The sequence below is a fragment of the Musa acuminata genome, chromosome BXJ2-3 (genome assembly GCF_036884655.1).
Source record: "Musa acuminata AAA Group cultivar baxijiao chromosome BXJ2-3, Cavendish_Baxijiao_AAA, whole genome shotgun sequence".
Taxonomy (NCBI): Eukaryota; Viridiplantae; Streptophyta; class Magnoliopsida; order Zingiberales; family Musaceae; genus Musa; species Musa acuminata.
Window position 1 is genome coordinate 37,833,583 of NC_088340.1, and position 24,364 is coordinate 37,857,946.

At 36.7% G+C, this 24,364-nt stretch overlaps 4 protein-coding genes across 5 annotated transcripts; 3 read left to right on the forward strand and 1 right to left on the reverse strand.

The window, feature by feature from the left end:
* Positions 1-545: 545 nt before the first annotated feature.
* On the forward strand, positions 546-6,071 carry LOC135585926 (filament-like plant protein). The gene is made up of 5 exons (XM_065100480.1): positions 546-730; positions 1,040-1,211; positions 2,160-2,358; positions 3,493-5,399; positions 5,580-6,071. Exons 2-5 carry the CDS (start codon positions 1,107-1,109, stop codon positions 5,823-5,825), a joined length of 2,457 nt encoding a protein of 818 aa, XP_064956552.1. The 5' UTR covers positions 546-730; positions 1,040-1,106; the 3' UTR covers positions 5,826-6,071.
* A 530-nt stretch (positions 6,072-6,601) lies between these two features.
* Positions 6,602-12,878, forward strand: LOC135608055 (AUGMIN subunit 7-like). The gene is made up of 9 exons (XM_065100481.1): positions 6,602-6,819; positions 7,232-7,317; positions 8,845-8,906; positions 9,398-9,489; positions 9,650-9,775; positions 10,779-10,869; positions 11,328-11,435; positions 11,786-11,884; positions 12,497-12,878. Exons 1-9 carry the CDS (start codon positions 6,686-6,688, stop codon positions 12,683-12,685), a joined length of 987 nt encoding a protein of 328 aa, XP_064956553.1. The 5' UTR covers positions 6,602-6,685; the 3' UTR covers positions 12,686-12,878.
* A 564-nt stretch (positions 12,879-13,442) lies between these two features.
* LOC135608056 (V-type proton ATPase subunit c1-like) lies at positions 13,443-17,048 on the forward strand. The gene is made up of 3 exons (XM_065100482.1): positions 13,443-13,626; positions 13,729-14,014; positions 16,667-17,048. The coding sequence occupies exons 1-3, from the start codon at positions 13,551-13,553 to the stop codon at positions 16,797-16,799; spliced, it is 495 nt and encodes a 164-aa protein (XP_064956554.1). The 5' UTR covers positions 13,443-13,550; the 3' UTR covers positions 16,800-17,048.
* Positions 17,049-18,769: 1,721 nt separating this feature from the next.
* On the reverse strand, positions 18,770-19,903 carry LOC103979110 (uncharacterized). 2 transcript variants are annotated; one of them, XM_009395146.3, is made up of 2 exons: positions 19,512-19,903; positions 18,770-19,401 (listed from the first exon to the last, which is right to left on the reverse strand). In XM_009395146.3, exons 1-2 carry the CDS (start codon positions 19,804-19,806, stop codon positions 19,136-19,138), a joined length of 561 nt encoding a protein of 186 aa, XP_009393421.2. In that variant the 5' UTR covers positions 19,807-19,903; the 3' UTR covers positions 18,770-19,135. The 2 variants fall into 2 exon arrangements, with proteins under 2 accessions (XP_009393421.2, XP_064953674.1); XM_065097602.1 differs by having other exon boundaries at positions 18,770-19,386; positions 19,512-19,883.
* Between the last annotated feature and the right edge of the window lie 4,461 nt (positions 19,904-24,364).

The window sequence follows — 24,364 nt, forward strand, 5'->3', positions numbered from 1 at the left end:
TAATTATTATTATAAATATTAATATAACATATATATCACTTCAAATATTATGATTCTCCAAAAAAAAAAGCCACTAAAATTTATCAAGAATACTTACTTTAGTCATTTATAATGGCAATTAATAATAATTTCATTTTTTAAAAGAAGCATGAAAGTGAAGAATATTTAATATACCCATAGATTTTCTATAATAATGATAAATTTTCAAGAAAAATAAAATAATTTAGAGTGTTTTTATTTTTTTGTAAAAATAATTGGTGAAGATGGAATTGAAGACTTGGTATGAAATGAATAATTAAAATCCTTATTGATTAGACTAGTTGACATCTTCAATAAATTTATCAAATGAAAAATATGCTAGCCAAAATTAAATTTAGAGTAATATACAAAAATTACCAAATTTGGAAGTGTAAATGTTTAATTATGCCTTTCTTTTACAATAAAAATTAATTGAATTGTGGAAAGTTAGTGAGAGATTGCTGTGTTCAATAGTTTCCAATACATTGTGAGGGAGTTATTTAAGTGATGGTTTCTTCATCGGAAGCACAAAGATCAATCTCCCATAATACCTCTGCGCGGGAATTCTGCCGACTCCTGTCCTCGGAGACCAGCAACCAGCGTTCGCCCACTTCCTCCAAGAAGGAAACGCACCCTTTGAATCGCCACCCCAGCGACGTACTTCAATTCGATCTCCGCCTCCCTTCCCCCCACCTTGTCTTCTCTCATCCAGGTAAAAGAAAGCCTTTCTTTTTACTACCTTTATAGTTCGTAATGTGCACGTTAGATCATTGGATCAATCGATTACTATAGGAAAAATGCAATCTTGAGGTCGAAATGCCTTCCACCAGTCTGGCTGCTAGCTGACTACCCGATGAACTCTTACTTTGTCTCTCTGTTTCGATGCTTCCCCTCTTTTTTTGTTATTTTGATCTTTTACCTCATCCGGTCTTCCCAAGGTGAGATTTTGGGCCCTCGATTGCTCCCTTTTTAGTTTTCTGATCATTGTTTCTTTGCTTTTGGCAATTCGGCTTGTTTGAAGGCGTTTAATCGCTTGGGAGCTTGGTGGTGATGATCTGCGAGGTAAACTGGAGGCTTGAGGTTGCCAGATGGACCGCCGGAGTTGGCTCTGGAGGCGGAAGTCTTCAGACAAGAGCCCTGGTGAGACCGAGAGCTCGGGGTCCGTTTCTTCCGAGAAGCACTCTGGTGAACCGGTTTGTTCCTCACCTTGTCCGCTAGTTGAGTACAAATCTTTCATATGCGCGTAAGATATTATTTGTGGCCACGTTGGAAGAGCTTCAGATTAGGAAAACATGAGGGAAGCATGCATCAAAGTACTTTTTTTTTTTTTTTGGAGAAAAGACCAGATGTATCACCCCGTTGGATTCTTGTGTCATCTACTTCCAGTGGTTAGCATCAACCAGACTCTTTACTCCTTTTCTTTGATTACCTTCAGGAAAGAAATTTTGCACATTGGCTGAGATGATCCATAAAAACAGTGTTTGTAAACTTCTTTCTTTTCTCCATCATGATGTCATTCTTAGATGGATTTTTCTGCCTGTTGACAAAGCTGCTTGTCGTTTTGTTTTAATGCTCAGAAAGCATCCTTATATTTTTTGTGTTCTCTATGTTCATGGTCAAATTTTCCAACAAACAAGCAACCTTCTTTAGTATTCCCCTGCCACTATATGCTCTAAAGATTTTTCATTACTTTTCTTCTTTCTGTTTATGAGTTTTCTCTCCTTAACGATGATGATTTGCTGTCTTCATATGGTGATAATTATATGAAAGTTTATTTTTCTAGACTAAATAATAAATTTCCATGACTAAGTTGTATATTCCATGATAATTCATTTACCTGCAAATTTTTGGACTTGGATAACTGTAAAACCTGTATTCTTAGAATGTAATCTAAGTTTTCAAGTATGTTAGGAGTGGAAGATATCTAACTCAGGAATGATGTGGTCAATTAAGTGACTTTGATCAAGCCATAAATGAGATGCATTCCATCGTTTTAATTTATAGTCATCTCCTGTTGCTGCTTAAGAAAGGTTTCCTTCTGGCCCACTATTTCAGGAGGTTGAAATTGCTCTCTGTATGAGCATTTTTCAAGAATTATTAACACCTTGTCTGAATAACTGAATTCATTTATCATTTACTAGGAGGCACTGAGGACTTCTTCAATTAACTCTTCTCCGAACCATGCTCAGTCACCAGAGGTTTCATCAAAGGATGTTAGTCATGAGGTCAATGAAACAATAAAAAATTTGAATGAGAAACTATCAGCTGCTCTTCTGAACATTAGTGCTAAAGAAGATTTGGTGAAGCAGCATGTGAAACTTGCAGAAGAAGCTCTTTTGGGTAACATCCAAACACCTTTTCTTTTCTTTTTTTTGACAGAAGCAAATACATGATATTTTGATGCATCAACGCAAACATGCTCCACATGTTTGAAGGCTAAGCTTCAAGCAGGATTGAGCTCTCAGGAAGTAATTGCCCATCTCAACAGAGATTATTTTTTAGGCTCAATCCAACTAAAATTATGTGTTTTTTACCTTGGTTTTGAACTGTTGAATGCACATCACATACACAGTCTAAATGAATGCCAAAACCATGGTTTCTTATGCTAAAGTGGATGTTGAGTGGTTTAATTGCTTTGGTGATAATAATTACCTTCAAGATTAGTATGGTTCTTGATGAGAACTCTACCCAGGTTTGCTACATGATTGAACACCATTTATGCCGATCTAGTGGATTTTTCAGTACTTAAATATTCCGCATGTGATACAAAAGAGACGACTGCTAAATTGTAGCCTCTGTATAGCACACTTACATCATTACGCTAATCTTTTGCTATTTTATTTTTGCTCTACATAACTATATAGTCACTAAAATCCAATTACCAGTGTCTACTTTGAACAGTAAAATTTTGAATTACTTAAGTGTTTGCTTCGATGCCATTATTGTATCTGGTGGTGAGTAGATTACAATTCAAAATTCTTTTATACATGAATATGGATATGATAACAGAATGTGGCACAACTTGAAGAAAATGATTTGGAAAAGAACACGATATTAACTGTAGAAACTAGACCTAAGTGGATATGTTTCACCAATAGATAGATAAATTATCTACAGAATGCATTTGAATGTGATAAAATGAAATTAACTTCTTTGTTTTCTTCTCTGCACGATCACCTGTAAACTTTACAACTTGCCTTATGTTCATTGTTATGTTTTACATGTTCATTAGCTTAAAGGCACCTCAAAGTTACTTTCAAATTATCAAGAACACATCTCTGGTAATTTTCTAAAAGCTATGCTGCTGTGGGTACACCAAAACAAGGTACACATTTATTGTGGAAAAATAGTTAGATAGGAATACCAGGCATGTAGAGTTGTTTGCTGCATGAGAACTAGATAGAATGTTTATTGGTTTATTTCATGTCATCGGTTTGTTGCTTACATGGTGAAATTCTATGACTTTCTTGCCAGTGTGGGAAAATGCAGAAAAGAAAGTGCTGTTTCTGAAGAAGCAGCTTAAAGATTCATCAGAAAAGAACTCATCCCTTGAAGATAGGGTTGTTCATCTTGACGCTGCCCTGAAGGAATGTATCAGGCAGCTCCGGCTAACAAGAGAAGAGCAAGAGCAGAAAGTCCATGATGCTATCATCAAGAAAACCAATGATTGGGAATCTGAAAAAACTGATCTTGAGATACGGCTTAATGAGCTACAAGCCCAACTGCAAGTTAAAGCAGAGATCACCACCTCCTTTGACCATGAGCTTCACTCAACAATTAAAGCTCTCAAGGAAGAAAATTTTTCTCTTAAAGCTGAAATTGCTACACTTGCTCAGGATCTCCAAATCAGAGCATCAGAATTGGAGTTCAGCACTAGAACAGCAGAAACAGCTAGTAAGCAACATTTGAGCAGCATAAAGAAAGTGACTAAGCTTGAATCTGAGTGTCGTAGGTTGCAAGCTGCAGCACATAAGTCATTGTTAGCTAATGATCACAGTCTCATTTCTTACTCTCATTATGTTGAGTCTGTCACTGATAGCCAGTCAGGTGCAGGGAAACAGTTGTTAAATCTGGATATTGAACAAAGTTGTTCAGATTCATGGGCATCAGCTCTGATCATGGACCTCGATCAATTCAGAAAGGAAAAGGCTAATGTGAGAAATCTCACCAATTCTGTAGAAATTGACCTAATGGATGACTTCCTTGAGATGGAAAGACTTGTTGCCTTGCCTGAGGGTGACCATGTAAGTGATAACATTGAGCGTGATGCTGATTTGGAACATAGTGTGAGCAGAAACAGGTCTTCAAGAAAAGAAGTTCAGACTATCCGTCTGCATATTGCTGAGTTAGAAGAGATGATTGAAAAGATGAATTCTGAGAAAGTTGAAATGGAAAAGTCTTTTACTGTAATGAACAATCAGCTGAAGAATACATGTGATCAGCTGGCAGCAGCTGAAGGTCAGTTGGTTGAGTTGCAAAGGCAGCTCAAATTGGTTAATGAGGAAAAGCATGTTCTTGAGATAGAAGTAGAAGCAGCAGAGGGAAAGAAAACTAGACTGGGATTTCAGCTTGAATCAGCACATGTAGAAAGTGGAAAGTTGCATGAGAGAGTGAACTTATTAGATAGGAAATTTGAGGAAGAGAAGAAGTTGTCTTCTAAATTGAAATTAAGGTGCCAAGATATGGAAGCAACAGAAGCTAAGAGGAACAAGAAGGAACTGGAGCTTGAATCAGCATATGGTCAAATTGCAGAGTTTAAGGGCAAAATTAGTTTGCTAGAAGAAAAACTTGGAGAAGAGAAAACTTTGTCCACAGAACTGGCATCTAGGTGTTGGAAGATGGATGCGCTGAAGCGAAAGAAAGAAGAATTAGAGTGTCAGCTTGAGTCAGCAAATTTGGAACTTCACAAGCTACATGAGAAGGTTAATTCATTTGAAAGGAAGCTGGAGGGGGAAAAGGCATTTTCAACAGAACTTTTATCCAAATGTCAAAATATGGAAGCTATCGATGCACAAAAAATCGAACTGGAGTGTCAACTTACTGCTGAACATTTGGAAGTAGGAAATTTACAGGAGAAGGTTAATATACTGGAAGGGAAACTTGAGGAAGAGAGAGCATTGTCCTCAGCAATTGCGGCAAATATAGAGGCCACAGAGGCAAAGAGAAAGGAATTGTTGGTGCAACTTGAGTTGGCACATGTAGAAAATGGGAGCCTCCAGGAGAAGTTGGCCACATTAGGAAAACAAATTGAAGAGGAGAGGGCAATATCCGCAGACTTTTCTGCAAAGTGTCATAGCTTGGAGCATGAACTTTCTAGCAAGCAGAAAGCAGCTGAATTCCATTTATCTGCAAGCTCAAACAGAGTGTTGCTGATTCGACAGGTACCCATAGTTGCATTTATTTTAATTTTCTCCTTTTTTGCTTGAAATGAATGCCTAGATGCCCAGACTTCACATAATTATTACCTGGAGATTTTTTTCACCGCAAACTGTGCATTGTTAAAGCATAAAAATTGCTCTTACTTCTTGATTGTTTGATGAACATTCTTGATTTGTTCACAGGAGAAAGAGATGGAGCTGGCTGCTGGGAAGCTTGTGGCGTGCCAAAAAACGATACTCTCTCTTAACCAACAGTTAAAAATATTAGCAAATTTTGACAATTTCATGCTTGAAACAGCAAAACCAGAGTTAAATGGAGATCTAATGGCTTTCAGAGGCGAATCTCAGATGCCAAGTCCTCGCTTTTCTCCAGAAAGCTTGGAAATCTCTTCAACTCTGTGCAATTGTAAAAAAAGTGATCCCCCATAGTCATCAAGCTCCTCAGCTGGACATCCAGAATTTTCATGCCCAAGTAGAGACTTAGTCTCATAGAATCGAAGTAAAGTGTACATTATAGAGTAAGTGCAAAAAAAAAAAAAAAAAATTCTTGTGCTGTATGTGTCAATCATGTATGCTATAGAAGTTGCCTAGTGAACTTGAACAACTCGTGTCACTGTTATACAGTATCTTTGTTAAGCAGCAAATAGAGGAAATTGTATGAAGATTATAATGCCACTACTGTTGTTTTGCATGATTCTGAATTGAACTAATGATGTTAATTACCACCGAAGAAACTCATTTGTCCTTTCCGCGATTCAATACTCAGCAACTCCTTAAGTTCAATCAAATTTATAGTAAATTGATGAAATAAAAATACGAGACGTTGTAATGGTTAATGAATTATTCAGCTTTCATGAGTTTCATCGCCCTTTTTTTTTGTGAAGAAAGGTATAAAAACTCATGAGATATATATTTGATACAAATAAAGATAAGAGGAAAAGCAAAATAAATTATATGATATAAATAGGTAGCATGTGTGGTATAAACACTTCCAAGGTGGGAGACCTTAATATCGAACCCACTCAAATCTTTAAGATTGGTGCAAGGTCAAGGGCAGGCCGTCCGTTTACTGGCCAGCTCGGCGGGAATTCAAGTGTACGCCGTGATCTGTTCCATCGAGCTTTGAGAGTCGTGCAGAAATTTGATTGGTGATTTAGTGATCACGGCCGCCCAAGTAATTAGAATGATTTGCTCGCAACGCCATTTCGAATTCGAACCCCTCTCCGTCTTTCTCCGGTCTTGAGACCGCAGCTTGGCGAGAGGCTCTCCTTGGTGTTGTCGATAGCGAGATGGCGTCGAGGCAGATGGAGGAGATCCAGAGGAAACTGGAGCTGATTAGTTGCCCGCGACCCAACGCCCCCGCCCAATCCCTCCTCTTCGCCGGTGTCGAGCGATACGCCCTCCTGGAATGGCTCTTCTTCAGGTGCCCGTCGAACCTTTTCCGCTCGCCTTCCTCTTCGATTCTGCCGCCCCGTTTCCAAGTTCCGGACTTCTTTAGCTTTTATAATTGGATGCGAATCCCGGCATTGGTCCGTATTCTGACTTATTTTTTTATAGGTTTGTGGAATTAAATTTCAAATTTGATGAACCTTGACATAATTCTGTAATTCGTTCTTGATTTCCTTCCTCGTCGTTTGGACATCTGTTCGAGGTTCTCAAATGAAAAATATTTATTAGGCCTAAATTGCTCTTCTTGTTTAAACAAACTACTGTCTTGCGATTGAAACACTTTTTTTCCCAAAATATCACTCTTTTTTCTTCAAATTGATTTTTTTTTTGCCTTTTTGAAATCTACCTACATTGGTGCCATCAAATGAGAGCCTGTTTCTTGGTAGGCTTTTGGGTGACAGGTCGCCGTTTACTCAACAGAACTGGCAAGGAAATAGCATGGACAGGGATGAGGAGAATACTCGAATTCAACGTGAGTATTACTATTTTATTATGTTGATGAATTATTCTTCTTCATAAATTCAAGTTCCTCCCTTTCTTTTGTAGAATGATGGTCATTCGTAACATAGCCATCTATCACCATGGAAGCATGACTTCAAATTTGTTCCAGTTGTGAAAGCAAATTTTCACAAAATAACTAGGTTTCAATATTCTGTCTTTATGCATTTTTCCTTGGCACCTTATCTGATGATTGTGAAGCATTACACTGCAAGTTATATAATGGTGCTGTTAATACAGAAGACTGTCTCATGTTGCAAAGCAAAAAAATGAAAAGTTCTATTTAACACCCAAATACCATTTTCTAGCTACCACTTCTACTCTCTCTTGTTATTCATCTCTTCTGGTTCCTTTATCTTACAATTTGATTGAGTGTACATAACATTATAATGTGAAGTAATCTCTTAAGTGTCTGAATACTATTTTTAAGAAGTTTGACATATTAAATGTCTGGTCTGCCAACTACGTCATCATTCTTGAGTAGACATATCTTTCAAGGTTTAGTATAATGGTTCTAATCCAGTAACGAATTGAAAAAGGAAGAAAGGGATTTAAAACCTTACTTAGATACTATATCAAAGAATGTGAGGGGTGAGAGAATTATAGCTATCACTATTTGCCAGAGATAATCATAATAGGTAAAAGAATTTGATATTCCAAAATTTGGTGACCAACACTTTAGCTGCCAAACAGAATTAACTGGGATTGTAGATGAAAGAAAAGAAGATTGATTTGAGTAGTAGATTAAAAGGGCATTACCATGGTGAAAAGCATGTTTGTCCAAGTAATAACAATCAGTAGACTTATAAATCTGAGAAAACATCACTTGGAAACAGTGCCAAGCACATTGTTACATCCAAACCCACAAGATGCATTGGACACTTCTCGGACCTTTAACTAGACTGTTCCAATATCAACTGACATAACAGTATAAGAAGCGGATTCTTCTATAATTCTCTCTTATGAGTGTAGAGTTCAATAGTTTACATCTTCACATCTATGCAAGGTATCATTTTTTTTCTTTAATTATTATTATTATAGGCACTTTTTGTATCTTCATCAGTTCACCTCACCTAAATTGGAGACTGTCCTTTTTTGGTGTCTTTGTCCATACAACATTTCTTTAAATAGAAAAGAAACCATGTAAATATCTTCTGATGGCTTCAGCACATTGAGGTAGTTGATGACAAAGATAGTCACAGGAAAAATGTTAGGTGAATTACATTACAATATATGGAACATTTAACAGCATTCTTCTCTGTTTGCTTCATACTCTCTGGGCTGCTTTACAGCTGACAGCTCATAATAGGTTTCATTGTTGTGCTTTGTTGCCAGAGATTTTGCTAACAAGAGTATATAATTTTTTTATTATAGAACTGTCTCAAGGAGCACACTGCTTTTTCTTTGCTTGCAATTAATGTGGTTGCTAGTCTTTGCACATGCATGGCCATGCAATTGACTCTGTTAAAGACTCATGTGAATCGGAATTTACTATTTCCAGACTTGGCTGAGATAGCAAGCTTCTTGGGCATTACATCCTCAGTTGACACTGAAGCAATCCAAGTGAGTGAATTTATAAATTAAAATCTTTTTGTATAATGTTAGCTGCTTGAGAATTGACTGGTACAAATAGGTTGCTCTTTTTTTGTGCTCCCACAACGCTGGCCAATCACGTATATAGAAGGTACCATGTAATATTTCAGTCAGGCTCCTGCTGGCACCAAGAATCTTGATGCTTTTAAGTAGATATGAATGAAAATACGTGTGATTGAAGCCTGACAACTTTCTTTAATGCAAAAGGCACAACAGAATAAAGTCAGGAACCTGTACTGGGACAGTTGATGTATGACACATAGCCATGTTAGAATCATAGAGCATCTCTTGTGTTACCAACTTAATGGATCCCTTGCATAATTGTCACATGACAGCTTATTTACTTGTTGCAAATAAATTATTGTCATGTTCATACGATGTTAATCTGAATTGCTATTAGAGGTTTTTGTTTTAATTCTGATTTAAGACATTCTTGAGTTATTAATTTTTGCTGGTTTCAGGGGAAAGGCAGCTATGAGGATCGTGTTGAAATGCTTCATCTAATCATACATCTTGTTGAAGCAAGCCAGTATGCTGATAATCCAGAGTGGAGGTTCGGATAGTATTTTGATTTTCAAATAGATTTATCCTTGTATCCGCACACGTATTATATTTTAGCTTTTCACTTAATAGGAACCTTAGCATGCTATTAGAACTTGATATGCCAATATATTCCACTCCCTAATTTTGGATGCACTTTTTCTTTTTGGAAGTGTTGATGAGCAACTGGCAAAGGATGTGCAGTTGGTAGATTCAATTGCAGAGAAACAAGCTCAAATATTTTCAGAAGAGTTGAAACTTTTTCCAGCTGATGTGCAGATTCAGTCTGTTTATCCCTTGTAAGTATTATACAAGATTTTGATCCATTGAAATCCACAATACCGGAGTTGATATACTGCCATTAACATTAATAAGAAAGCCAAGAAAAAATGAGTATGATGTTCTGTGAGTATATCCTGAATAATTTCATTTCTTTCACGCATATGGTTATTTATATTGTTTGTTCATTGTTAAGCATTGATGGTTCTTCTGTACTGAAGCCTGAAACCATGTGAAATCTGATTGTTAGACAAACTTGCTATAAGTATCTGAATTATAGATGACGATCACATTTGTAATATTGATTTATACATCTGTGCTTATGATAAACTTTGCAAATTCAGTTTGCCTCAGAAAAACAAGCTTTGTCAATTCTGTTGGCAGATTTGCATATCAAAATTAGTTATTAGCAACTTGCAGTAGATGTCACCTTGTTTTTTATCATCCAAAAATTGTTGAATACTTTTTAACTTATAAGTATATGTTTCATTACTTCACTTCAGTGCTGTTTCTTGATATCGAGACTCATTTATCTACTTCATTTTCATTGTTTGTATGTCCTGTCTTACTCAGGTATGTATTGGTTTTTTATCTCAATGATTTATTGTATGATTTGTATCAATGGTTTGCTGCTTGGAGACATACATTGTCTCAAACGTTGTTTTTTATCGAGCTCCTAGAAATGAAAATTTCTTGGTTAATTTGGTCAACATGTGGCTTTGAAATTTGGGGTGGCTGACCCAGTGCATGCTGAACAAACTGCAGATAGAAGTTTGTAGTTCAATTATCTTATCTGGAAAGAGATTATTTTTTGGTATTCGTGTATATGTTACCAATATCACACATTTCTTCTTTCTTTATCTGTCTGTGTTTATAAATTAAATGGCTACTTGAGGTGATAATTTTTTCTATTTTTATTTTTTCCTGCTTCGGCTTATACATGTGAAAAGGAAAGTGTCTCCTGTGTGATGAAACTTTTCGCTACCCTTAATAATTCTCATAGAGAACACACTCATTTTGCAGACCAGACATATCTGAACTGGAGCTAAAACTCTCTGAACATTCAAAGAAACTATCAAATTTGCAACAGATGGTCCAGGATTTAGCATCTAAGGTATGCTAAAAGCATATACCATTACAATTTTACTTATTTTTAACAGAATACATATTATAGAGAAATGTGCAATGTTTCTTTCTCCTTTTCTTATATGTGTTATCTTCTTTTTATGTGTTTATTTTCTTTTTTATTGGTTGGGGAAGATGGGGAACTTTCAAATTTTCTTCTGCTAGAAACAACGTGATACAACAATGTAAACTCTGATATTCAATATTTGAAATTGCTACACTTATTTTGAACTCTGGTACATAAGTATTCCAGATAAATTTGCAATTGATGCCTAAGGATGTGTTTTTGGATGAAACATCAGATTTCTATAAGTAAATTTTTTTGACAAAATAATACAGTACTGTTTGTACTTGTATTTTTCTTGGTGAAACCTAAACTTGTTTGTTTAATTAGTCTCTTCAGCTTGTTCCTGTTTACTAAAATTGGTTCTTATTGCTGTTACACAGTATGATTACAATCCTAATGAAGACTATACAGAGGTAGAACTGAAGCTGAGGTCACATTTGGAGTCTTTTCTTGAAACCGTGAAGTCCTTCAGTTTGATTTATACGAAGGTAATAGCAAGCTCTTCTCTGACATTTTTCTCTTGAAGAGTTTTCATTACTTTCTTTTTTTGGTGAAACTTGTCTTGTTGGTTTCAAGAACAGCTAACTCAAGGGTAAAAACAAAAGAAGGCAATGTTGAGCATATTGGAAATAACCTTTTATCTTAAAACTTTAACTCACCAAGGAAAGCTTGTGTGACATTGAGACCCATTTGTCTTTGGTTTCTTTGACATGTTTGTTGTATGTCTATCAAAGCACTTCATCATATAACTGTTATCTGCTATAAAATGTTATCAATATAAATGCCAGAATATCAATATCTTCATAATTTGTTTACTTATTAGATCAGAATATTACAGGAGATCCATCCTTGGACACACATGATGGAAGTGCCACAGTTACATGGGTTTGGCCCTGCTGCTAACCGCCTTTTGGAGGCCTATAACACACTTCTGAAGGTATATTAAATTTTTTTCTGCCTACCAAAATCCAAATTTTGATAGTTTAACCATCTTATTTGGTTGATTTCATGCAAAAGGCTATCTTTTTTTGAACTATTCCCAGTTAAGTCCCTTTTTATCCCCTCTAAATGCATGCACACATTTTGCCTAGTGTTACAAATTCAGCACAGAGTTTATCTGAGGTGTGTAATACAAGCAAAAGGTGTATTAGGGGAGTTTTAAGTGAAAGAAAATAGAAAAAAATAGTGTTTATTAATATGATAAATATGACGACACTAAATGTATTAATGTGATGACCTGGATACTTGTTTTAATGTACTTTATTCCAATTCAGAGAATTATCACCGGTGAATCAACTTTGATAAGTGCATGTTCTTTTCTTTTTCTTTCTTTTCTTTCTTGGCATTGTACGGATAATGGTTGCATACTTGCACTTAGCCCAGCACTTAATAAAGAATTTTAATTTTCTGGTTGCATCCTTTGATGAATATGTTCACTCTTTCCAATTTTCAGAAAATAATTCTGATTCTAAAATATCTTTAAATTGTCTTTCATTTTACATCTCAAATATGTTCCCTTACCGGTTCGCTTTCACACGTCGCAATGCAGTTTTTGGGAAACTTGAGAAGCGTTCGGGATTCATATGCAGCCATGTCCCTTGGATCTCTACCAACAACCGAGGAGCCTTCATCTATCATGAAATTAATTTTGGACTGCGAATCTGCGCTGACATTTTTAAACCGCAGCCTTTCCGTCCTTTCAACTTCAGTGGCTAGGGAGCAAGAAAAGGCCCTGTGAATTTGGATACAAAGAGGAGGTACAGGAGCATGGAATTGATCCTGTGGCTGGTCCAGTTTCTTGTCTTGCTCCTTTGTTTTCAAGCGGAGAGAAGAAATGCCAGTGAAAACTACTGAATTGAGAGCTTCCAGCGACTGAAAGCTCTTAGTTAATATGTCGGTCTCAAGACTGTTCCTGGAGATCAAACTCTTTAGTTCTGAGGATTTGACGAGTTTATACTCTAATGTTTAGGACAAGAGATTGAACAAAGTTCATGTCCACTTTAATCACTCCAGTCGGTGTAGCTGAATCCAAACATCTCATTAGCATGATTAATACAATGCTCATCTGTTCAATCCCTTGCAGCAACGGGGAACTCATTGAATCAGATGCAACCATACTGGTGTAGCTGAATCTCATAACGATGCAAGCAAATTTATTTCTTTGACAATTTGTCTATGCAATTAACCAATGTTTTGCCCTTCGATCTACGAGTCTTTTTTAGGATAAATAATTCCTTTTATTTTGGAAAGAAAAATAACATGAGTGGGCCACGAGAAAATAAAACGATATTAGAAGATAAATCGATCGATCTCAAGACCGCCTGCCACGATCGACCGTAATCCCCCACGGACGTGTCTGCACATCTAGAAGAGGAACCGGCAAAAGTTTTCTTTCCGAAAATATTCCAATAATGTCAGCAAACCCTCTTCCCTTCAGATGGTAAATCATGTAAATTATACTAAAGCAAAGGCTATTATTATATGATAAGAATCTACCAAAGTTCTTCCGATCCCGAAAAGGGAACAATTTGTTGCCGACTCCCGCATCCTCTCACTCGATCATCTTCTTTCCGAAGGTCTAGGACAATCAAATCGGCGCGACGATGTCGACATTCAGCGGCGATGAGACTGCCCCCTTCTTCGGGTTCCTCGGAGCCGCCGCTGCGCTCGTATTCTCGTGTAATCTCTCAAGATCCATGCTTTTCTAGGGCTTATGTTGTTTTGTTGCCGTTCTTTGATCCGAAAGGTTTGACTCTGATTCGGGGGTTTTGTTGCATGGAGGCATGGGGGCGGCGTACGGGACGGCGAAGAGTGGAGTCGGGGTGGCGTCGATGGGAGTGATGCGGCCGGAGCTTGTGATGAAGTCCATCGTGCCCGTTGTTATGGCGGGAGTGCTCGGGATCTACGGCTTGATCATCGCGGTGATTATTAGCACAGGCATTAATCCCAAGGCCAAGTCGTATTACCTCTTCGATGGGTATGCACACCTCTCCTCGGGGCTTGCTTGTGGCCTCGCTGGCCTTTCTGCCGGGATGGCCATTGGGATCGTTGGGGATGCTGGAGTCAGGTAACGCTTTGCTGATTTGGTTTGGTCTTCTTATATTTGGATTGGTTGTATAGACTGATATCAAGTAGATGGTACTTATTTCCTATTTGGGAACTGAATTGTTTGGGGGTTTGCTTTTAGGGATCAAAGTGCTCCTTTATCCTGCTAGCTTGGCTTCGCATTGATTTGTTTTGCTGTTCCATTAAATGTCTTCCAAATTAGATGAAGATGTTACACTGTCATCATTAGTTGGACTATTAATTTTAACTGCAAATAAATCTATGCTCTCGTTCTTTTACTCTTTTCTGCTCTTCTAAAAGAGCTACATAATATTTTCATGAAATTTTAACCATGATGGTCAACTTGGCTCATAGACATCTCATGACCCACTTGAGGTTGTCATTGCATATGCTGCACCAGATCCCAGTCCTCCTTGTCTCTTATTTATTAGACCATCTGTTGCGCCTTGATCTGACCTAGTTCAGATCTCAAGAATATCATATCATACGTGAACCATAGTTCTTTCTATGTTTTTTATACATTTCTTGAAACATTTCGTGTATATACTACAACAAGGACCAATTTCCAAATATATCATAGCCTTCAATCATCTTAAACCCTCACTCCAAATATCACATTAGCCACCAACAATAATTGTACCTTGTTCTTTTTTTCAGCACAAATGCTCAATAGAGAATAAGGAGAGTTCAAAGGAAAACATATAATAATATGTTGAATCATTAAGTATTGTTTACCAAATAAAATGTCCATATCATGTAAGAATATGATATCAATGAAAAAAGAACAGAGTAATAAGGGTAACTTTTATATTAAAAAAATGTTTAACTATAAATTATTCATTTTTACTACATGGTGATCATAGATGCAATACAAGACTAACATATTAATTCATATCAATCAAGAATAAAACTTGTTTGTAACACCTTGATCAGTCTCACATCAGAAGTTGACAAGATTAAGATTGACTTATAAGAGTCTAATGAGTGTACTACTATCAGCTTCAACTTAATTATTTTGACCAATGGTTTAAGTCAAACGAAATTAACAGACCAATTAATCCATCATACTCCGGTCGTGACATTTCGTATCAGAGCCAACCTAGTATTTGGGCATGGTGAGATTGCTTGAGTAGAAAAAAGCTACCTGTGGGACTTGTCATGGCGTGAAACTTCATATGCACCATGCTAGGGTTTGATTTGAATTATGCTGGGTCTTGACGAGGACGTTAAGCCCTTGAGTAGGGGAGATTGTAACACCCCTGATTAATCCTACGTCGAAGATGGACAAGATTAAGATTGACTTATAAGGGTATGATGAGTGTACCGTTATCAACTTTCGTCTAAGTATTTTGGTTAGTGGTTTAGGCCAAACGAAGTTAATAGACCAGTTAGCTTATCAAGCCCGAGTCATGACACGCATACCATTCAAATTGTTCTGAAATTTGTGTGTAGGTGGTGCATGTATCTTTGTTCAACTTTTTGGCACCCTCTAAGTCAAAAGTTTGGGTATCTACTATTGTTTACCATGCAGATACTCTGTGATGCTCCGATATTTCCTGTTTATTTTGGTTTCTCCTTTTGTGTCATCATGCAAAATACAGAGCTGTGGACCTTCTGAAAACCACTGCCTAAGTTATTGTTCAATTAATACATACCCTTCTATTCACAATTTAACAGTTCTAAGACTTGAATCCCTCTATACACATGCTGCCAAGTAATATCTACCATCTTCATGTGAAATCAGCTCAAACATGACAAAATGAACTGTAAGTAGGCTTGGGCATCCACAAGATTTTGACTTGGTAATATTTTACATCAAAAAGCGTTGCAGGTATTATTTTTTTAGAATGACCAGAAATTTATTTTTTTTGTTTACTTTTATCTCGCTTCAACTGGTGGCATCAGTGCAGTGTCGGTATATTAAGTGGTTATCAACTTTTACCATCTGGTTTCATCGGAAAAAATTAAATAGAAACAATTGGTACCAGCCTCTATGGTTTGGTATTGACCCTTGGTAAAAAACCAGCTGATGCATATCAGGCCAAACGTTATTTTATTGTTTACTTAGAAATAAGATGACACAAATAAATGTTAAATTTGGGTCCATCTATTAACGAATTGATGTAGTAATTAATTTTCAGTTAGCTGCTCCAGTTTTGAATGTCTGTTTTTGATAGTTAAATATCATGACAAGTATAGGAAATAATGTGCATTTATTAATGGGTTTAGAATATATTTTAACGTTCACTTTATATCTTATTTATTAATCAAGAAATCAACAAATAAATGCAAACTATCATGGGAGATAAGAAGTAAGACCTGATCTAGCATGAGTTAATTATATATTTTTGGGAATCTTCATGTCCAAGTTGTGTCAAAGCCAGGATGAGCAGTGAAAGTGGTAGATATGAGGAGTGGGGATAGGATGAGAAGAGGTGAGAAAAACACATGCTCACACTTGTTTGCTCATAGTCACAAAGGTTGGGAAACTCCTGTGTCCAGTACGAGTGGCACTGGCAAATTATGGCTGCATAGATACAACGTCAAGTTTGAAACTAATCATTCCGAATGTTGCACATCAATTTGGTTATATATTATGTAAAACTAGATTTATCTTGTGCCATATGACATTATGAGCATATGTCTACCGCAGGGCAAATGCTCAGCAGCCAAAGCTTTTTGTGGGCATGATTCTTATTCTCATTTTCGCGGAAGCTCTTGCACTGTATGGTCTCATTGTTGGTATCATTCTGTCTTCTCGAGCTGGTCAATCTCGGGCAGACTAAGATCCGGTTGGTGCCATGTTCCATGTGATCCTTCATGTTAGTTTTAAATTTTTGTGATCATACTGTTATTTGTCTGACACGTTTTGATGTCAAGTCCTTATTTTTAATAATGTGTTATGTTCTACTAAGATGACCTAGGGATTTTGCTGGAAATAACTGGGTCGTCCTCCTTCAGGAACAACTGTGAACCACATGAATTTGTATGATTATTCAATAAATCTGGGTCTAATAAAATTGTATCTGTTCTTCCGTTGTGCTTTCATTTAATCTTAGTCTTAGCTAAATTTTGATAATTACTTGACAGAAGGCATGAAAATCTTAATTGCTTTGTCAATGTCAGCCACCAGCATTGGAGAAAGCTGTGAAATGTGTTGATAATGGTGAAGTGGCTGATGTTCTTTATTATTTCTGGCTGTTTGACAAATTCTTTTAATATGACTGCAAAGTTGTGACCTTTATCAAGAATGGCAGTGGGTTCAAGTTTAACACAGATGGATTCAATATTCACTATTAGTTATGGATCCAGCCTTCCTCTTTGTGCAAGAACTGCCAAAAAGCTCATGGGATTCGCCATTGTCAACCATTTTGATTGGCCATGTCATGCTTCTGGCTATCACCCAGGTTAGATAAGCTTTTGCTATTTTCATTTTGCAAGAATGACTTTATGTTGTTAAGAGATCCAACTATACATGTTGCACTCTGTTTTCTCCTCTAACCAGGATCTAGTAGTACTTGGTGAATTCATGACAACATGAAGCTAACATTTAGCTCCTACCGAACTTTCCTAAACTATCTGGGATCATGATCACACATATGAGAAGAATAGGATAATTTCCCTTCCAAATATCAAAGGTTCTAAATGCATTATTCAAGCATTATTACCTCATAAATTAGATCTCATGTGTTATTTTCTACCATACCTATATTTCTCTCGATCATCAAACTTGGTGAAGTACTATTTTCTAGCATTTGTCTTATAACCATGTGGTTGGCGAAAGTTTTAAGTGTCTTGATAAGAGAATGTGCTTTTAAATATCATATTTAATTAGGATGTCATCATTTTTATATTGATTAGATTTCATTTGTCCATTTTCCTTATGAATCGTTATCATTATAAAGACTTGCATGTTTGAGTGGATGCATCAAAATCGATGCATGGGTGGCCACTGGGATTCATCCCAATCGAGCCATTGAGGTATATGAGCTTGAGAACATCCCTCCTCTAAATATCTGAATTCATCAGCCATGAAATTTATGTGACCAGAAATTAATGTCCTTGACAGCTCAACGACAATCGAGTGATCTTGGTTGGCTCATCTGTCTATTGCTAATTAATGTGTCATCCCATAGCATTTAAAGATCATCTATTAGAATCCCGGAAATCCAAACGCCTTGCCAATCTCTTTTCTTCTTATCTAATACGGTCAATGTAGGCAGCATTATATTTAAATATAAATTAGAGAGATTATTTTCATGATTCTAATATGATCTCTCATGTCGCCAGGACCAACGTACCCAAGCTTGCCTTTTCCAAGAAGTATATATTTGCTCTGAAGCAAATCAACTTGAAATAATAGAGATATAATACATCTTTAATTTTTATTAGCATGCTTAAATCTATAGGCTTATTATTAGTTACCAAATATTATTGCAGTAGCTAAATCGTCAGTTTTAAAGCAATCAAATAACCTTATCGTAACACTGAAGAAACAATACCATAACTCTTGACAGCAACAGTGGAGAACCTAATAAACTATGTATTTTGAAACAAATTAGTTTTGATCACATCATCAACAGTGAACTCTGCTATAAAAACTTGCTTAGGATTGAAGTGAAACAACAACAAAAATAATAAAAAATATCAGAGTATTTAAACTATTTATGATCCACGACATGAATATTTCATCATCACAGTTATTTAAAAAATAAATAATTAAATTGAGTATATATATATATATATGAGATCCATGATTGCTTGCATGATGTCCAAGCTTTATCTTCCAAAAGATGGTGCAGAGACTTTGTGCAGTCGGGCCACGTAGTACCTGGACTCACTGTGTCAGAGACCGGACACATGCATGCATGAAGTGATGGAGTGGGACGAGCAGAAACAGAGGAGGACGGCGTCTCCTTGCTCACCGTTATGTGGCCATGGCCTCACGCACTCTCGTTTGGTCGAACGCATTGCGGTCGTTCAAGAAAACACAGCCAACGCAATTACTCACATCCACACACACACACACACACACACACGCTGACACGCTCTCTCGAGCTGGAGAACACAACAAGCCGAGAGGGAAACAGAGAGTCTCTGCTCCCACTCTTCACACGCTGAATCAGTGGGCGTTGGTGGACCTCCTCCTCGTCAGGCTCCTCATCCAAACCCTCCTCCCCTGCGCTCCTCCCTGCAAATCGGCGTCCGGCGTTCTCCACCGCGCCACGCGAAGGAGTTGCCCGATCCGCTTCTTCCACTTGAGAGCGTTGTCGTGCTCGATCTGCTCCTCCATTCCTCTGCTCTCATCGATCTCCTCTGTGTTGTCGGCGCCCTCGCTGTCCCATGACGCATGCCCATCATCATCAAACTTCACTGTTATGAACGAATCTAACAAGGCATGAAACCATGATCAATTTGGGTGATCATAAGTTCTTGCAAGATCGATCATCACCTACTGATGAGCTTCACATGAACTGGAGAACAGTAGAGAGGAGTACCTTCGTGGCTGGCAATGGATCCTTCATCATCAGAATCATCCTTAGTTCCCTGATATCGCAGCTCGAGGAGATTAAGGAATGGGCCGAGAGCAAAGACTTTAGGAAGCCTTATGATGCGTTTCCTCCTCAGGACTCTTAAGGACCTGTTTGTCTTCCTGGGGAGGGGATGGTGGCGTTGCTCCGAGGCCAACACAAGAAGCCTCTCCTTCAAACAAAGAGCACATATCCCTACCACCGACTCCATGGGGTGGAAATCGCAGTATGCCTTCTCTTCTCCATGATCATTCATGGCCATCAAGGTAGGAGGAGCAGCTGCAGGTAGCGGCTAAGAAGTAGAAAGTTGGTGCTTGTGGAGGAAATGAAACCATACACGACAAGGGAAGACAGCAAGGCTTTGTAGGCACACAACCTCTATCAAGTGTTAAAGATAATGCTAATATAAGTTTTATTTGCTTAGGAGATATGTAGATAAGAGTTTAATTGATTTAGGATATCTATTTTATATAAATTTATGATGAGTCCTAATATGTGTAATTATCATGAATCTAGACTATAAACATGGGTGTAGTCTCTCCCTATGAGGCACAAATCAGATTAAGAGGAACAACAGATGTAATGATTGAGGGGTTATGATCAAGTTTTTTTTAGTGAAGCTTTGTATATTTTGATTTTTCTATTGGTGTTTGACTTTTTATCTCTACCCTTTTTGTTTGATATGGAGTACAAAGATAAAAACTTGATTTAGATAGCAAGATTTATAGAAGATTATTGAAGTAGGTTATGATGTAATCAAGATCACAGATGAAGATCAAATAAAGTATCAACATGCTCTTTATTCTCTTCAACAGGTAGTTGATGAGCTTATATTTCCTCAAATTTTTTACTATAATAAATTTTAAGAAAGCTTGAGAGATGTTGGAGCAAGAGTTTTAGGGGAACTTTAAGTTATTGGTAATTAAACTTTAATTTTTTTGAAGATATTTTAAGAATTTATTTATGGATGAAAGTGGAATAATGTAAACTTATTTTTCAAGAGTTATGAGATAATAAATCAGATGAAAACATATGATGAATTAATTTCTCATCAAAAAATTATTAAAAAATTAAAAAAAATATATCAGATTAGATATGATTATATGGTCAAAATATTTATCTAAGTTACATGTTAGTGAATTACTTGGTTATTGACAATCACATGAGTACAGAGTAAATAAATCTTGAAATACTAATATTGAGCATGTCTTGTAAAGTAAATTAAATATTTTCTAGGAGGAAGAAAAGAAATTTAATAGTGTAAGAGACAGATCAAACAATAAACCTTCTTATGATTGGAAACAAAAAAAAGGATAATAATCAAGGTTATTATAAAAGAAATATTCAATATTATTATTAAAAAGTATTATCATATTAGAAGATTTTGTTATTTAAAAAGACAGCATCAACAAGCTAATTTTGTAGAGGGAGATAATATATCTAAAAATTTATTTTTTGCATGTCAATCTATTTATTATGCATCAAACAAATGAGATTTTGTGATCAAAGTGAAGTATGATGATAAACTTAAACGATTCAATACTTATAGAGATATAGATTATGATATGACTAGACTGAGAAATAAGATTTCTGATATTTTTAAATTCAATTCAAAAGTTTATATTAGTCTTACTTATATTGATGAAGATGGCCATATTATTGAACTGGATGATAATAATGTCGTGTATTGTAATTATTAATTAGTGTTTGAATCCTCTTAGAATTAATGCTCAATTGAAATTTAATATTGGTGTTGAGTCAAATTTAATCCTCTTAGATGTGCTCTACAACTTCAGTATCAAATCTTAATGTTTGTGAGGAAAGTTCTATAAGCATTGGGAGTAGCAGTTCTTTGATGTCTTAGGATTCACTCAAAACTATACAAGTTTATTGAAGTTGAAGAACTTATAAATTTAAAATAAAAGTAAGACACAAAATTGATTAAAAAAAAATCAAAGATGATGAATTCATATTTTCAGAAAAGATGTATTGATAGATCCAATCAATACTCAGCAGATTCAGTAAGTTTTCTGATAAGCCTATAAATCCAAAGAACTCGGTCTATGAAAGATGTTCAAAAGCATGACAAATTCTTACATTGCAACATAAGATATTAACCTACAAATACTTTTATGATAGAGAATTTTTTTATTTTGAAAGGATAACCTTATAATTAAATATATTAGTATTATGGGATAGTGTTAAGATGATGCTAATATAAGTTCTATTTATTTAGAAGAAGTCAAGATGAGAGTTTGATTGATTGATAATACTTATTTTAGATAAATTTATGATGAGTCCTAATATGTTTTAAGTGTCATACAGCTATGTGATCTCTCCTATGAGACACCAAATCAAATTAAGAGGAGCAGTAGTGCACTGTAAAGTATTAATTGAGGGGTTGTAATTAAGTTTTCTTAGTAAAGTTTTATATGTTTTGGATTATTCTAATTTTTCTATTGATGTTTGGCCTTTTATCACTACACTTTTTCGATATGGTTCCCAACATAAAGAAGAAAGGACCACTGGATCAACATCTTCTCCTCATTAACATGATCGAATACTAATGAAAGAGTACCTCCTCATTAACAATTAGCAGACAAACTCGAGACAGCAGTCCGACACACTGCATTTAACTCGTAAACTGAAGCTGAATCCATGGCGTCTAAGAATGTTCATCCAAGAAATAGAAGTCCTAACCAAGCATACGTACGTCGCTCGGGGAGACATGTAGGCGACAACTGGCAGCTCAGTGTGAGTCCCATGGCGGTGCTGAGTGGGACTGAGACAGACTGCGATGGCGCAGCTTCCGTGGCTGCAGCGAAGGGGGAAATGTAGTTGGGAGCAGTGCAAACCTCTCTTGGGGACCTTCGGCACATGGCGGCTGTGGAGGCCACTTCCTGGTGAGGAGCTCCAATCATCACCGGAACGTGGCTGCGTGCTGTCTTCCACCTTCCGCTGCATACATGGTTCATCTTGTATCACCACCCCACCTTGGTATCCGTAGACTAAACCAAAGGGAATGCTTGCGAAACAAGGTTCATACATCATCCTTGTTCTAGTTGGTTCATCTCAAACACACTTGATCCACTTGCATTTCAATTACTGTGAAATAGTTTGATAGGAGATCCGTGTGAGATACCCCATACTAACTTGATAAGATAAAACTTGTTCTAAGTATAATGTTAGTGAACCTTTACGTCATGATCGAGATGTTAGCACGACTCAGTCCAATCCCTAATGTACAAGATTTCTCATATGAATGCTCGGGTGGTGAGGGTGAGTGTCGGGTTGAGTCAAGTTCGAGCCTCATCTCCTGAGCGTGGTTTCTCTCTTGACGAGTGGTTTGCTTCTTCATCGCTGGGCTCCTATACACAGGTCGAGGTCGGGAGGGAGACTTCTCGACTCGACCCCTCCAAAGCTTAAGTTAGCTTTTGGTGGAATGAGAGAGAGTTGAGTGTTCAAAGTACCTCCTATTTGATTAAGGAGAGTTAGCTTTTATACCTATGAGGATGAGTTCATTGTTCGAGATCAATTAACTGCAATTGGCTTCTCGGGCCATCGACTTAAGCTTCTGTGCCAGCACGATCGATCTGCACGGATCGACATCGCGCAGTGCCACCCTGAGCTTTTTGGGACGACTGTATCATCATGATGTCGTTTGTACAGAGGGGGTGGCAAGTAGCTACTCGCCACATGTGTGCTGCACATCATATCGTACTTGAAGTTCCACATTTGCATCGTCGTGTCTGTTTATCTGGGTCCACGTAGACGACACCAAAATATGTCCTATCATATAATATATCGATTTGTCTTTATTTCATACATAAGACTAAATTTATGATCATTATTCTTATTTACAGTCAGCATAGCATAAATCTCATTTATATGAACAATTATTTTTTATTCGGATCCCTCTGAGATAACTGATTCAATAGCTCGTTGAGTTTAAAGTAATGATCCAAGATATAGAAAGTTAAATTAAGTTATTATAAGTAATTCAAGACTTTCAAGAATTGCATAAGTTGATTGGCATAGGACATTACTGCTTTCAGAATCTGTATCCTCGACAATCCCTCGTGGGAATCAACTCTCTCTATAAACTGGGCACTGATATCAGCATCAAATCGGTGGCAATGGAAGATAGTACTGTATGATGAGAGTACGCTTTTGGAAGTCGTAGGTATTAGTAACTTCTTAGTTTATTGGCAACACATGAGCTCCCCTCAGGTGTTCACTGCTGTAACTCACTGATTAAAGTGCAGACCAAGAACAGCCAGCCATTCATATACATCCATGCATGACAACCAATTTCTATGTACTAACAACCAATGGAGAGGATTAGATATTCCCACTCAATACATGGAGTGTAGTTAGGTTGAATATGATAAAGCATTGACACACATATCATATCAGTTTATGAACTAAATGCCAATTCAAAAGCAATAGATTTTTTTTTTTTTTTGTGTTAGTTTTAGATCGATTTTGGTTGACATCACACCTATTAAGCAAAAATATGTTTGAGTGATAAGGAATGATTAGAATGACACTTAATTGAAGTCCTAAATAAGTTCCAAAGGATCACCCAACTTAGTCAAACTCGAGTCATAGCTTCAATGCCTAATTCGACTAGATCAAGCTAGTTCATACTCAGTACCATATCAACCCAAATCCCAATCTTAGTAAGACTCAAATTAGGACATTATATGATCAACTTAGGACAACTATAAGAGAAATCGATCCTAATTGTAACATCCTATTAGTCTCACATCGGAAGTGGACAATATGTCTGATTAGCTTATAAGGGCCTGATGAGTGTA

Bases quoted from the DNA above. Each gene is read 5' to 3' on its own strand.
- LOC135585926 (XM_065100480.1), top strand. From the start codon at position 1,107: ATGGACCGCCGGAGTTGGCTCTGGAGGCGGAAGTCTTCAGACAAGAGC. The intron at 1,212-2,159 runs GTTTGTTCCTCA...ATCATTTACTAG, and splicing joins AGAAGCACTCTGGTGAACCG to GAGGCACTGAGGACTTCTTC. The intron at 5,400-5,579 runs GTACCCATAGTT...ATTTGTTCACAG, and splicing joins GAGTGTTGCTGATTCGACAG to GAGAAAGAGATGGAGCTGGC.
- LOC135608055 (XM_065100481.1), top strand. From the start codon at position 6,686: ATGGCGTCGAGGCAGATGGAGGAGATCCAGAGGAAACTGGAGCTGATT. The intron at 9,776-10,778 runs GTAAGTATTATA...CTCATTTTGCAG, and splicing joins ATTCAGTCTGTTTATCCCTT to ACCAGACATATCTGAACTGG. The intron at 11,436-11,785 runs GTAATAGCAAGC...AGAATATTACAG, and splicing joins TCAGTTTGATTTATACGAAG to GAGATCCATCCTTGGACACA.
- LOC103979110 (XM_009395146.3), bottom strand. From the start codon at position 19,806: ATGGCCATGAATGATCATGGAGAAGAGAAGGCATACTGCGATTTCCAC. The intron at 19,402-19,511 runs GTACTCCTCTCT...ATGCCTTGTTAG, and splicing joins ATCCATTGCCAGCCACGAAG to ATTCGTTCATAACAGTGAAG.
- LOC135608056 (XM_065100482.1), top strand. From the start codon at position 13,551: ATGTCGACATTCAGCGGCGATGAGACTGCCCCCTTCTTCGGGTTCCTC. The intron at 13,627-13,728 runs GTAATCTCTCAA...TGTTGCATGGAG, and splicing joins CGCTGCGCTCGTATTCTCGT to GCATGGGGGCGGCGTACGGG. The intron at 14,015-16,666 runs GTAACGCTTTGC...TGTCTACCGCAG, and splicing joins GTTGGGGATGCTGGAGTCAG to GGCAAATGCTCAGCAGCCAA.